The sequence below is a fragment of the Homalodisca vitripennis genome, chromosome 2, assembly GCF_021130785.1.
Source record: "Homalodisca vitripennis isolate AUS2020 chromosome 2, UT_GWSS_2.1, whole genome shotgun sequence".
NCBI lineage: Eukaryota > Metazoa > Arthropoda > Insecta > Hemiptera > Cicadellidae > Homalodisca > Homalodisca vitripennis.
Window position 1 is genome coordinate 99366694 of NC_060208.1, and position 16421 is coordinate 99383114.

Below are 16421 nucleotides of genomic sequence, written 5' to 3' on the forward strand. Positions count from 1 at the left end.
ATGAAGATAGCTAATTAATTAATAGAACTAGTTAAAACTTCGCTACAATAAATACCTAAGAAACTACTTTCTTAATCGAGAGTACAAGCACCTACTTTGATACAACTTCATCTTCAGAATACTTCAATTTCATGTCAACAAACGTCTTTGAATCGGGGTACAGTCGAGCCATCTGGACATCGTGTAGTAGGACACCGTGGCAGTACACATTGCTGCAACAAGACACATCCTCAGGAATAAGCATAAAGTAGCTGCATTGGGTAGTCAAACCATCTATCTGAAAGTTACCTTGTGCATTACAACACTCTTGCAGTATACAACACTGCAACAACAAACCTACATAGAAATGAGGATAAAATAAGGTGGATTTAACATTGACTCAAAACGAGACTGCTATACACATCTTTGGGAGAGAAAGAAATAAAAAATAACTTTTTTCCTTTGGGTTTGCCAAGTGATACAGTTTCATTTCCTGTATTTAAAATGATATGGAGAAATACAACAATACTGTGTTACATTTTGGACGTCTTTGGAAACAGTTGAATGTGTTACAACAACAAAACTGGTTATACTCCTAAGACTATGTCCTGTCTGTTAAGCAGTGTGATTGTTTGTAAATAAAAACTATTTAAATTTCAAAGTTGTAATTTTGATTTTTTTGTGCCTTATTGAGATTTAAATGATTAGCAAACATTAATAAAATATTTACATCAGTTCTAGAATGGTGGCCAGTTTGTTTAAATAGTGAATTCAAAATTTCATAAAATTGATACAATGGGACCAGACATAACAAAATATGTCAACATAGGTAAACTAAGTGGTACTTTGTGTGTTATCAAATGAAAAGCAAATTATAGAGTAATTTTTTAATATAAATACAATTTATGTTTATTTAATGTTAAACATTCTTATGGATCAAGAAGCATTTATTACCTAATCCTTTAAAAACAAACTTACCAATTTTTTAAGCATAATATCATGTTTTTTAATTTCGTTGTTGAATTTCTTCAGATTAATATGCAGATTACAAAACAAGGGCTATTTAAAAATTTTACTTCAGTTTTCATTTATTTTCTATTTGAAACAGACTAACAGGTGTGTAACTATAGTGGATGGACATATGTTATATCAAAAGATAAGTTTTTGTTAATATTGGCGTTTTAATTTTGTTTAAAGTTTCAATTTTTAAACATCGTATTTTTTACAAGTCATGTTAATGGAATTTCTTTATTACAGCACTAGTGTGGCAATGGGACAAACAAATCATACTTCAATCATCTGGTTGTAGTTACTGGATCTGACCAGATTGAGCAACCTTGGTGTGTGGAGGTTATACATCTTGGATTTAATGAGGTTAATCTGAGGAACAAAGTGTTGTTTATCAATGAGGAATCAGCTGGCAGGTGAATAGATTAATCCGACGGCGCGATCAACATACTAGCTAGAAAACCTTGATAACATAACCTCAATCATCGTTTGATGAAGAAAAGGGGCAAACAAAAACTAAACTAAAATATAGCATTCACGTATAATCTGTCATATATTATATGGCACTCGGGTGTTTATGTTTTGACAGGAACGTTTTATTTTACTTTGAATATGTTAAAAAATATATTGAAATCAGTCGTAAATAGATTTTATGCTATTCTAATTTTACTATAGAATAAATATTTGGATGGCCGTAGTGAGTGTTTTAATATTATGATAACTATTTACAGTAGGGCCTAGACAAGTTTTCAATGATTGTAATCTCATTATATTCGTGTTATTACGGAATCGTGTATTTGTACTCCTCAAATGGTGAATAAACTGTAGAATTGTATTATTACAAAATAAACTCCTGCAATTTATAGACTGTCTATGTTACAATTTTTATTCGTTGTAAAGCAACCAAACAGCGAATAATTTAACACAATGTTACATCAGAATGCTTGATATTCAAGTGCAAACCATTAGAGAATTTAACTCACTAGTAACTAACTAACATAAATAGTAACTACTAAGGCTGATTACATTTAATTACGGTTGTACTTTGTTCAAATAAATTAATTATTTCTAATTTGCTTCATTGTGCATTATCCAAATATACGTAAGTGTCCAAAAAGTATAGAATTTCTAAACGAAACCCAATGCACACAACCCAATAACCATAACTAAACCCGCATTTTAACTACTCATACACCATCATTCACTTAATAATCAGTTAAAGCACCAGTGTAGTATCCTATGCGACCACAAGCTACGATTACGTAACGATAATATGGTTCTTTAAGCTAATCAATAACCCTGACCAGAGAAGCCTGCAATGATTCATTAGTGTTTTATAGCCGAAGTCTGGTGAGGTTGATCTGAGAAAACCGAATGAGATGTTTATCAATATACGAAATAGGTATTTACTGTAGTTTCTTTCAACCATATCAACTTTCATTCTCGTGGTGTAATAGAAGCCATTAATTAACTTGTTCGGTAAATAACTATTACGTAATGCGAACTTAAGCTGTTAGCATTAGCCATAGAGCATTTGACTGTATAATTTATGTTGTAAGTTTTAAACTTTTAGGTTAGTTGGAAGAAAATACTTCTGTAGTATTCGCCCAGAAATAAAATAATGTTTGAAAAGCGTTTATCAAATTAAACATTATTTCACATTTTTAAAGTGTGATTTTTTTGTTTATTAAGCCAACATCTTTGCTGCCGTTACTTTAATTTTAAACCACCTTTCCGATTCAAGATTGAAGTGGAAACAGACGACTAGAAGAGAGTAAGTCATTGATTTCAAGTGCTCGTTTCAAAATTTGGCGTAATGTTCAAGTTCCACGCTAAAGTCGTTGGTTTTTACAATTTAGAAATATGGAAAACAATAAACACAACACTCTCGATAGCTTATTCAAACTCAATTTCCATTCGAATTCGCCTTAACATACGTTATTTAGAAAGGACATCTCAAATTTATGATTAATACAAATAATGAATTGTCAATTACATATTGAAAGGGTGGTAAATCAATGCATGTCATTTGAGCACGGTCATACATTTGCTAGACTGTTGATGCAATCCGTGAAATCCGATTGTGAACAACATGACACACGAAACACTGGAACAACGATAATTCAAACTTGGTTGGTCGCCTCGTTGATATTGGTTCGTATAAATAGTCAATAGACAATGTGTTAGTGTTGCGTTAATTCCCGTTAGTGGTCTGCCATTTAATCGCTTCGTTAACAGTTGTTCCACAAAGATTGTGTTTTATCATTTCAGTGGTCCACAGTATGATAAGATCATTGTATAAATATTCGTACATTTTAAGGAATAACATTTATTCATTAAAAAACCTTTTAGAGTGATTTATTCCTTTCATAATTGGTTATGGTACCCAAGAAATACCATACAAAGATAGGGATGTACGATGGAGATTCCTTATTATAATTCATGAATCCAGAAAACTGCATTTGTTAAGTACACGCTCTAGTGCTATCGGCTAAGAGGGGAAGTCTCCTGGAAGCGCAATTTCTGTAAGAGTATAAATTACCTTGAATGTCAGCTGTCATTCTTAGACTTGACGAAGAAACCGAATATAGTACTGAAAGATGCTACAACAATATTTGTGGTTCATATGCCTGAATAAGAATTTACAGTTTATAAAGAAAGAACCTACAAACCAATCACACAAACTACGATGGAAACGTGACAAAGGTATGCCGGACCATCAGCCAAATACAATTTATTAATGTGGAGATAAGCGTGAGTAACTATCTCAAACTTTAGAAGGAACTATTGTCGATAACGCTTGTCAAACCTTGAATAATTGGATAACTAGCGAAATAATAATAACTTTTGCACTTCCATCCTGATAAAACCAAGGTCTGTTAAATTGACTTGAAAATGTTCACATGACAGTCCCTGTTAAAACTACTGGTTGGTTCCTCTAAACAGTGGACTTCACTCACTCAAAACGTTATGCAGTTGATCAGTTCTAGCTAAACACAAAAGTAATTAACGGAAAATAACTAACCATTGATTGCATAGTATTCTGTGAGTATGGCTTCACAATTCCAACGTTGCCGTTCTGAAACTTTCTGGTGCATGCTATCTAGCGTCAAATCACATAAACATAATTATAAATACATTACACAATGTATAAAACATTTCGTATTGAGAAAAGTCGTCAGACAATAATCAAAACTAAATATTATATTCAATACATAAAAATACGGAGAATACACGAGCATTAACATTGGTTTATACATTGGACAGTATTTTACACGGGAAAATCACGTGCTTAAACTGTTGTATCTGCTTTTATGATACAGTGATGAAAACTTAAAATGCAATACGTAACTGTTACTGCATTTCTGAAAATTGGGAGTATCGATAGCTTCATTCGATATTAATCGTATTCATTGATGTTTTAATCGTTATTGCCAACGAAACATATTGTGTTTAATATGACCTTCATGCCTTTTCGATTCTTACCACCGAGTATTATATAAATATCTGATAGAAGAGATTTTAATTTCATTCAGACGCCGATCAACTTAAATACTTAATTCTGGGATAAATATGAATTGATGATGAGTGTATTTGGTGGATGAGGTAATGTTGGTCGAGTTGACTGTTAGCAAGTGTTAACTAGTTCAATAACTAACTGTTAAATAAAATTAATTGAGTGAAATTACATTATCATAGTTCGCAACTAAAGCCATCTCAATCACAGTTCGGGAAAAGGGTGGGGGAACCGGAAATTTTTCTTTAAACCCCTAAGTACTGGCACGGGCTGTTTTCAGACCCCCACCTTAGTAAATCTGGAGACAACAACGAGTCGTGTGTGATCTGTTAAAGTGGTTCCCGTCAGTTCAAGTAACTTTGCTGCAGTGGAAAAAGGGTTAAAAATGTCCAGGGTTGTCGTTACACCCCCGCGCCACTTTATGTGTTTTGTAGCTATTGTAACTTCTCCATATAATTAATTATTATTGTAAAGTTATTTTCGTGTTGTATTTGCTATTTTCTTTTATTTAAAATTTTTATAATGGACTCAGAGGAGAAGAAATTAAGGCACAATTAGGCCATATATCTAAAGATATGGCATGAAGTTGATAACTTTCTTATTGATCCAAAATCAGTCATGATAAAGAGGATCGTATTAGTGCTTCTGAGTACGACACTAATTCTCATACAGATGGCAACGAGGAAGGAAACTGGATTTGCAATGGTAAAACCATGAGGTCCAACCAGCAATCAGCCATTGCTCATATTTCGAAATATTTCCAGTAGTCTGCAACGAAGATTGCATAAGTTCCATTGGAGGATGGAAACACCAACAGGCAAATTTGAAAAGAAGGAAAGTTCAATATGTATTATGCCCAAGGAACAGGGACATAACAAGTGCTTCCTGTGCAAAATGTAGTAAACCAATGTGAATAAAGCACATGAAAACTGCTTTATAAGAGTGCTTGCAACCCGAAGCTGAATCGGAGGATAAGGAAATCTCTTTATATAAGTATTCGGAGCATTCATTAATTCCCTGTGATTATTTTTATATTTCGTACATTCTACATTTTGCCCTTAAATATAAGCAGTGAATTTGATAAATTTAACTAATATATAGAATAATAAATGTGGATATATTTTGTAAACAACGAAAGCATATTTTAAGTTTCAATATATTAAGGTAATTTTAAGTAATCAAAATAAGAAATGTGCCATTGTGAACTAAGAGTATGTATGTATAAAATACATAGTTATTGTACATTTCTATAACCTTAAAAACGTGCATGTATATATATATATATATATATATAATATATATATATATATATATATATATATTTAACATCTATTCTGTTTACTACTAACATTGATTTTTTTGTTTTCACTTTCTGATAGGATTATAAGTAAGACTATTGATAAGTTTTTATTTTACTGGAAACTATTTCGACAACCATACAATCTGTTTTTTCTATATTTTTAATAATACAAGTATCTTGAAATAAAAAAAAATGTACTTGTTAATACTGAACAACCAATAAAAGGAAACTCCTGTTGTTTGTATATATACACATATATAAAACCTTACATGTATATAATCGCCAATAGACTAATTCCATTTCAATCAATAAAGATTGATTCACACAGAGTACTTGCTCCGCCGGGACTCAAGTCTGGATATCTTATTATATAAAATTAGTATTTATTTGGTTTAATATTATATTTATTATAATATTACATTATATCTATTATAATAATATTATAGTCTAATTATGGCATTCAACACATTCAGGTATAATAACACTTACTCCTACCATACCACCACCACCCAACACCCTCCCCTAGCACCCTTCACACCGTGCCAAAAACAGACAGCAAGTAGGTCACGCGGTTTCACTTTTACTGATTAGAACTGACCCACCATTTGTGTCATAAATATAAACACATTATTATTTATTAAACTGTCTTCACTTTCCCTGTATTAATTCAATTCCTCCGTTGGTCTTGTGGATAACGACTCACAAAACCAATGCAAAATTTATTGTACAAATAGTAATAACTAGATTACGCCTTATTAAAAGGACAACGAGTTTAAATTTTGTAAGCCACTTAACGCTAAAAACTAATAAAATGCCCAATAAATATCTTCAAGGACCGGACAACACAGCCAAACCTGTTGTATTAATGATTAGGCGTGGCTCATGAATATGTGTTGTCGCGAAAATTTACATTTTTACAAGCTGGCGAAAAAATACCAACCTGCTGTTGAATTAATGTCTCTAATTCATTTCCGAGAGAAATGGCATATATTATTACTTTTTTATAACATAGTTCTATGGAACCGTTTTCATACGTTCTAAATGAGTTCTGTATCCACCGTAATTTCAGCAAAGTTGTGAAAAAAACGTAATTTAATTTTCTGTCTCCGTGTAACAGCATCGAAATAATTAAGTTTACTGACTTAGATAATTTAATGTTGTAAGATAGCTCTCACTGTTCAGTAAAAAAAACACAACACAGGGATAAATTTAACTTACATAGAATTGTATGGCTATACATGACAGTCAAAAGGGGTTCATGATATATACATTTTTAGTTCAGTCTTAATGCCCCGTTTTAACATTAAAAATTTTGAAGGTTACACAGAGAGTTTCATAATTTACAACACAACCAATAACCAATGTTTGTAAAATTTCCCCACAAAAACGTTATTTACAAACCCTTCATGAAATCGATAAAAAAATATTCGTGCAGACATGTTTAGCCCCAACCCCAACCTCCAAGCACTTTGCCTTCCGTCATACCTTTCGCAGGGCGGGGGGAGCGACGTCAACCCCCTGACGAGATGGAGCGCAGGCACACCGACGATCACAACGCCGAAGAACACAACGCCGAAGAGGACGAGACCGAAGGAGGATGACATGGCGATCTTCCCCTCGCGGTACCACTAAGCCAACAGACGTACTACTTACACTTACCACAATGCACTCATGCGGACACCGGCGGTACTACTTATATACTGTAGACAGGTATTGCCACAACTAATGTTATTCAAGATAAATATTACTGCTCTGCCATTGTTTATTATTTTCTAATTTAAAACCCCATTTTTACAATTTAAATTGATTTAAAGAAATACAGTTTGGTATTTATATTGTTATTGTCTTCCATAAATATTTATGCCAAATAAGTTTTCTAGTATATGCTAAATATTGTTTCTTTTTTATCTCAACTAACGAGTATTTTATTTTCAGCAAAGCAAGACGAGACCGAAAATTTTAACATTTTCAAATTACACTTTTTGTTGTCTTTGTAATCATAAAAACTTAAACAAAATCAATGTTGTCAGACACTAGACTTAATCTATATGAAATAATGATTTTTTTATGAAAACAGCCCATTTTACTAACATGGTATGATAAAAGTGCAACTAGAGTATAATGAAAAACCGCCATTGATAATAAACGATTCTATAGTCATAAAATTTTTATTTAGATACCTGTGATAGTATTAACTGATACAGCGACGAAATTGAGAAGATCCTTGTCGCATGACAAGTATGGAGAGTACCGCGATCGAATCGGCTGTGGAGAAAACGGCGGGAACGGTGGTGTGGACCGAACTGGACGAGAACCGGTGAATATGAAACTGATATTTCCAGTTTCCCGCCAATAAGAGAATGACAGCTGGAGTAACCTTGATTAACAGCTGGAGTAACCTTGATTCACCGCACGTAATAATGCACAATCACTCGAGGAATAACAGTGGTCAAATAGAAAATACCTTGAGTAGCATTAAATCAAATAAATGAAGGATTTTAGACGAGGACGGTTGGTTGTTGTAAATATAGCATCCAAGTTTAGTTGTGGTCTACGAGGGGAAGCAGACTGATAATGTAAGATTATGCCGTTCAGTATTAAAACCCGTTGAAAGTATAAAATTATATAATATAACCGATATAAAGATTCACATTTTAACTAAGATAATTGAACTATATATAATTTTTTATTTTACCACATTGAAACAATAAAAATATAATAATACGAACTCATTTGTTCTGGAAAATATGAATGAAATATTAATTTATTGAAGTTGTGCCAAAATATTTTAGACAGTAAGAGGGATAGTTGTTGTCGGGTCTGATAATTTAAGCTGGAATTACGTGTTACAAAGAAAAACTGATAATTATATAAAAATGAGTATCCGAACTCACTGGATAAGATAAACTTACGTCTAAAGAAATGGTGATTAAAAACGAGTGATATTTACTTAAACTCGAGTAACTCATCTCGAGGCAAACAATACACTTAGTTATGTAATCTACCACATGTGCATTTGAATCATTGAACCACAGCGATAGAAATCAATAACAGATACGTAGTTGCTGATTGCGGTTCGACATAACCTAGAAGTTTCGACGATCTAACGAATCTGACATTGTCACGTGACTGACAACTCTCTTGTTAGAGTAAAACAGCAGTGCGTTTCCAAAACCCGAGTTCTGATATAAATATACGAAGTTACCAGAATAAGAGTTTTGAAAAGCCTACGCAAATGATTTATTATAACATTTTATATTAATGTCAGTAATGCGTTGAAATCAGGTGTAAAAGTTCATGTTATGCAACGCAACTAATACGTTTTTCGATGCATATTTAGTTCGACCCCTTCCATCTATTACCCGAATGTTCAACCCATAATTTGGGACCTTGTACTACGCGGAGAAATTATCACACATGAGTCTTACATTAATGTTGGCAAATTATTAAAGATCTACATTATGTTGGTCAAGGTTGTATTTACAAATCGCACAGGCTACATAAAAAATAGCCTTACCCAATACCACGAGTTGCAACGTTGAACTACATCAAGTACTGAAACCGTTGGCTGTTATTAGTTCTTGTAGCGAATTTCCCGGTAATAACACGTAATCTACTGACGTCAAATAATGATTTTAGTAATGTTTCTGAACATGACTTATTTGTACATAAACTGCAGGCGGTAAACATTTAATTTATAAGGACTCTAATCTAATCTCTGTAGAGTTTTAGTTATACAATAATATGAAAATGAAATGCGTTTTAACATACATTGACTGAAAATAAAGAACAATCCAATGCTGTAACTAATAACTATAGAGGAATTGCTAAACGTTTTTATAATTACTTAGATTTTGCTTGACTGCAATACTACGCACCAAAGTTAATTGTTAAAGCAATGTCGACACATTTTACAGGCTTCAACTTATATGAAATTGACAGTGTAATTTATTAAAAAGGACGACATTTAAAAAGTATATTTCCAAAAACCGTAAATTTCTACTGGTCGAGAGACAAAGAGTTGCTCGGAATGACTTGCAATCCGACAATCACCTAGGCCGTAAAAACGTTAAGTACCGTGTTGATACAAATAACGATGAATGGTGATGGTAATGAATGTTGATGATGATGATGTACACAGTACCTTGTCTGATGCGAGATACAAGCGCTGACAGGCCTACTACACAAACTGATGGTGGGTGATCTCCCCGTGCAAATCTAACGTCAAATGAGATAGCGCTTATCACAATCGCGTTAATGTCAAGTTGAAGTGGCGAATGACAGCGTGTTTATTCGAGGTGAGAATCCTAATGGGGTTTTTATATATCACTGGCATTTCATCATGAATGAAATTATGCAAGAACCGTTGATATGCTCGACCTTCATTAAACACAATGCTAGAAAAAAAGCGTTTAATATAATTGATTAAGATATACAAATTGTTACACTAATTTTTGAATAATATTTGCGGATTTTGTTTGAATTTATACAGTGAAATTTTAATTTGAAAGAAGAATAAAATATCCCAAACAAGGAAATTTGGTTAAATTTCCTACCAAATGTCAGGAATACAAAAAATGCAATACATAATACAATATATATATACAAATACAAACAATCAAAAATAAATTACACGGGTTTACAGACAAGTAAATATGAATAGTTTACAGAGAGGTGTGTATATAAGTCATAATGAAATGTAGCAATTGTATGACTGTCATGAGGTTTTTCAATCGTCAAACAAATTTTTAAATAAAAACCAAAACAAATCGGAACTCATCAAAGCAGAAAATAAACTAGTTTTCAAGCGTTTTGAAAGGAACATATAAAGGAAGGTGTAAGTCAATTATAACAAAAGACATCCAATAAGAAAACATTATTCTATATTTGTTAAGTAATCAGTTAAATAGTTCTTTTTTGATATTGTTTAATCTCCAACAAAGATTCTTCAGACACAACCCTTAAAACTAAATAAATAAATAAAAAAATAACTGTCATTTGTGAGCTATCCGGAAAATTATTGACATGATCATGTGATTTAAAAATGTACCATGACTGAAAAGTAATTTTTTCTCTTGTGAGAAGTATACAAGAGGTGGGGATTGCAAATGTAATATTTTATTTCAGGTAAGAAACTACTATATTATTAATTACTGTAGTTTACAGAGATCATTCCATTAAGTGGTGACCCTCCACAAAAAAGACACAAATAAAAAAGAAATCGCCAAAGGGTATATCCACCGAACGGTTTCAAAAGGACCTAGCAGAATGGTAATAACATGCAGAATATTTAACAAAACCTTCGCCTTGTTTACTAACGAAGCCACTGTTCACTGTTCTACGTTCGCGAATTACCACAATTCATCACAAAAATGCTTCATTACAACTGGAAATGGACAAATTCTCACAGGAACTTCATAACGAGCTATAAAGAGTCATTCAGACCTTCCTTATTCAAGGTAGAAGATACATGTATTAAGTATGAAACTGATTTGAACTTAATTAAATTATTGATAAAATGTATCTGCAAAGTGGAACCGCTTTAATTTTAATCATAACAGTTATCGTAAAATTGTGTTTATTTATAAATAACTGGAACGTCACCTTTCTACCATTAACTCAAAGGCCAACAGTTCTTAAGGAGTAATAAAAAAATTGAAAAATAAGGTTATGCCAAGCTGCACGTAATTTTAAAGATGTTGATGAGACGTAAGCATTGCTATAAGTCGATGCAGTTTAATTTAAACGACCTTGATAAAAAGAGTGCTCGTTTGATGTTTTTGACAAAATAAATATACAGTACTAATTTTTAAGTACGACATAACAAAGCAAACACTCACCCAATGATAAATATAGCGAAATGAGAGCTAAAAATGATGTGGTCTAAATGGATCAACTAGTGCAAAGACTTTTACGGATCTTTTTGAAAACTATACTATTGAAATCATATTCTTACTATCCTAAATGTACTTTTAGCTTCATCCTATTAGTGAACCACTAAAATTTAGTATTGTGATTTATTAATAACCCTACTTTAAAAGTGCTGGCCATTTTCGTCTGAGATATTTCAATTTACTTCTGTTCAAATCGCTTATGTCTTATTAGCAGCGTTAACATGATTGGATTTTGTATAGACTCTTCGTGGAGTCATCTTCTTGATGAGATTTGAGACCAATGACAGCAGAAGCAGCAGCTTCGCATGTTTGTTAAGACGTACACATATGAGAACATTTTCCTTTTATATGTTAAAGCAATAAAAGATTATTAAGGCAGTGCTACATTTAGGACACCTTCCATAATGTGCACGAACTGTGAGAAAATCGTTGGTTAAATTCCGTTATCTGTCCTCAACATTTAAACTTTCTTCTATACTACTGAAATAAAAATACAAACCAAGAAAACAAGTCCTTATGATTTTTTCAAGAAGGTTAGTAATTGTATATAGTTAATGAACGGTTTGACAGGAATTGCTCTGACTATCTAGTGCTAGTTATGGTACAGCGTTTGCTTTAAATATATGGCCAAGATTGATTACTTTACTTTGATGAGCAAATCTACGTTTGTTGGGTGGCGTCACAATTAACACAACATAAACACGAAATTTACTTTGAAAAGAGCTCCAAAAACGACTGAGGCGTGATGTGAACACACCACACTTTGAATAGTGAAATCATCGTACATTTCCGTTCAACATTGCTGACCGCTTCACGTGCAATTATTATGCTGCAGTGATTACGCTAGTTCACCAGTGTGCTTCTTGCCTCGGTTTGTTGAAAACAAGCCATGAGCAACAAAGTTGAATGTTTAGAAGCACGACAGCATGCCTCGTAAATGAACATAAGGGACCTTGGCAGATAAACGTTGGAAAAAGATAAACACACCACTCGAAACAGTCTGTAGTCTACCTTCTCTCTAAAAGTGTCGTTATCTTATGCCATGAGAAAAGCATAAACATTCAAAGAAATTGAGCAGGTAATTTTATCTATGATATGATCTTAAGCACACTCTTTCCGTTAAGTGATTATTTTATGACTCAACTATGTAAAACACTCAACTAACTATAAATAACACCCAATTGTTGCAGGGATAAAAGTTTTTCCCGACAGACTGTTGGCGTGAACTGTAACCCAGCTACAAGGAGGTCGGCATTAAAAATAATCTGATCATCTTTACAGCCAAGAACAGAATTTCCAAGTTCGCTTTTCTCGTAAAATTGAATAACTTCCTTGATTGTCACTGTTCATTGAGGTGCCAATCAATTAAAATACAGAATATTTATAGTTTCAGCTAATGCGTACACTGCATCTCTATCACCATCACTCTCATTATTCATTCGTAAGAGGGATTCCTCCACCCCTTAAACCAATTTGCGCTCAAAATACATAATTGGGTATCTCAACGTCTCAATTCGCCGATATTAATGTTTTGAACATTTAACTGATTATTAACCGATAATACGGTAAATGAATTCGAAATTAAAATAGGCAGCCGACGAGCAAGTAAAACTTAAGATGTTGGATGTGCTCTACAGTGTACGCTTATAAATCGCATGAAAAGAGTTTATAAGTAACAACTGTACTAAACAACAAAACAGACAATCGTCTAACATATTAAGTCCTCCTCCCTTAGAGGCTCTCTAACTGAGAGATCACGGGTTCAAATCCCGAGAAGGGCCAATCATGTATACACACAATAAACAGTGTACTTTGCCAATAAATACCAGTGTACATCAATGCCGGCACAGCTAACGCTGAGGCTTAAAAAGGAGAAAAACACGTCACGGCCTGATAGTTCGCAATAACAATCACGAGAGAAAGGTCCACAATGCAGAAATCGCTAAGTTTCTACTGAACTGGAGGGAGTTTGTCAATATAACTATCTGCATATTCCGCAAATTCAACGTTGTTACCAAAACTAACGGATGAATATGCAAACTGTTTGTCTAGATGTCAGCAGTTTTGTTGTCCAACTGTCCCCCTGCCGCCAACCCTGGGTTTTAGGTTAGGTCAAAGTTATTGAACTGGTGGTACGAAAAACGCACCATTTACAAGTAATGAAAAATCCCCGTCGATTGCATCGGGATTCCAGTGGTTCGGTTATGGGAAGGCAAAAGTTTCTAAAGGCACTTACAGTTTCGGTTTTACTAGTTTCCGGCTCACGAGTCTCGTCATTCGATTGCATTATTATTTCTTTATGACAACACATCCAATCCATCTAATGAGCAGTATATTACGTTCCTTGGAATAAACTCTTTCAGAGCAAACTCTGGCAGTTCGGAATTCGAAGTCTAGGTCACAGCCTTCCATTACGGGGTGCAGAAAAGCACCGCATTTTAACAAAGTAAAGCTTACGTTATTTATCTGTACCCCGGCCACATTAGCCAATAAAGCTGAAATAATTAATGTCGCTTTGGAAATTACATCTTAAGGTGATCTAGTGAACATGTTCACACCCTTCATGAGTAGGGGATGAGGTAGGGTTGATGGGTGGTTTACGCATTACTCGGTTTCGGATTTTGGCAAACGTTACCAGAACTGTTCGGCTTAATACGAACATGTGGAAACAAAAAAAGCCTTAATCAATAATATATTAAATAAAAACTAATTATACATACATTTGATTAACGATTGGAACACGATATTTTGTACGTAATATAAGAATGTAGTCTTTATAACAAAAAAGAATTATGTTTTTTTAAAGAGTACATTCTTCATTAGTTTTCTTATTGATTATTTTGAGTGTGGTCATATTATTTTATAACTTTACACATACTCATTTTTAAATATATAAAATATTAAATTAACGGCCGCCATTTAGATTTGGATTTAAATTTAAATGGATATAAATAGAATCATATTTAATTCATTCGGTTATAAAACTGTTAAGTAATTTATTATTGATTTAGTTAGCGTAATAGAACATTCAATAGCTGCTCTCACTGTTGATAATCTGAGGCACATGCAAGAATTACGTTGTAAGAATTTATAAACTAGTTACAGGTTTTTAGTGCCAATTAACATTATCATGTCGAAGGCATTTATTTATTTCTCTTATCAGACTTTAACCATTGGGTTACACTTAAGCGAATAGAGCACGTTTAATGTACGTGAGAGAGAATGAGGCAATACGATAAACATTGCGCTCCACCAGTCAAAGGGTAACGCAGTCACTCACTGTATACGTTTTATGGTGTATTCATTAACCAGGTTTGAATCGATCACGATAAAAGGCACCGTTGTAGAGATAAACGTGGATAATGGGCCATTACTTTCATGAGAACTTATACATTATAATACTCTTTGGAAACAGTTCCTTTCTCGATTTTACTTTATTGTTAAGTTCTTCTTAAAACTGCTATTAGTTACAAAACAAGGAATGAAAGGTTCAGCCAAGTCCACTTGTCCAGCAAAAGACTTCGCTTACGTTAGAAGAAGGCATCCCATAGCGGGCCACGCGCCGTAATCCTACTCGATATTGTCTATTTAGAAATGAAGTTTAATGAAAATATTCCTCCAAATGCCAGAATTATGGGCATCACTAACGTTCAGCGAAATCCTGACTACATACATGCACCGGCAGCGAACTCGATTTTGTCTATTTAGAAATTAATTTTAATGTAAAGTTTCGAGTCTATAGCTCAATTAGTTCTCAAGATATCCTCTTGGATGATAAGCTTTGCTAAAGAAACAGCCAACAATTAGTGTAAAACTAAACGTGCCAATAGGATACATCAATTAGCCGATACAATCAAATCAGAGACCATTTTACTCCCTTACTCGAATAATGAAAGGTTTTAAAGTCTCACCCCTCCCCACTCTCTCTCTCTCTTTTTCATCGTATGTTTCTTGTTATATGGACGTTTCACGTTCCAGTATATTTTTATAAATATTCAGGGTTACCACGGGAAATTCAAAATTTAATTTAATTTTAATTGTCAGATCTATTATTCTAACAAGTATTAGCTATATCCCTTCAGAGGATCCTAGACTAGTTATGGTCTTCAAATAATTATAGTTGTAAAAATAGTAGGATTTGAATCACGACTAATGGTACGAGGTAAATAGAAGCCATTTTGGATATCTTTTTGATATACATAAATATTCTTCAAATTATACAGAGTTAGCCTGAGAAAAGGTGAAGATAGTTTCTTAAGATTATTCTTCTAAGTAATTTACTTTAAAATAAAAACTAAGCTATGTACATTGAGGTAAACTTTTATAGGCCACCATTTAGGTCAGTGTCTGCATTAAGACTTCATTTCTTTCTCCTTGTAAAATTCTCTACCGTATCGTAGAGGTAAGGCTGCGTCTCTAACCGAGATGTCACGGGTTGAATTCCCAGGGAGGTCAATAAATATTTGTAATGTGAGCGTTGTCCCATAAAAACGTTTGCTATACTCAATTAAAGTGCCAATAGCATAAAGGTCCCCATTTAGTAAATAGATAAATAATGACTTAAGTTTCACCATTTTTCTTTCTCCTGTAAAATTCTTTAGAAAAATTCATTTAAAATTAAACATCACAAGATCACGAGAGGGGTGGGGGTTATCAATTCAAAAACTTTTGGGAATATACTGCTCCCCCTCTTTTATGAATACGAAGGGGGGGGGAAGTCATA

The 16421-nt window shown here is 33.3% G+C and overlaps 1 protein-coding gene across 8 annotated transcripts in view; it reads right to left on the bottom strand.

Moving 5' to 3' along the window:
* LOC124354420 (trehalase-like) overlaps positions 1–16421 on the bottom strand; it is an 86350-nt gene that overhangs the window by 23570 nt on the left and 46359 nt on the right. For 6 of the 8 annotated variants that reach the window (XM_046804866.1, XM_046804859.1, XM_046804863.1 and 3 more), the window contains exon 2: positions 96–212. In XM_046804866.1, the coding sequence (XP_046660822.1) occupies positions 96–212 (117 nt within the window). Of the gene's footprint in view, positions 1–95; positions 213–7289; positions 7433–7984; positions 8108–9948; positions 10096–16421 lie in introns of those variants that run through there. The other 2 variants (XM_046804860.1, XM_046804861.1) reach the window with 2 other exon arrangements.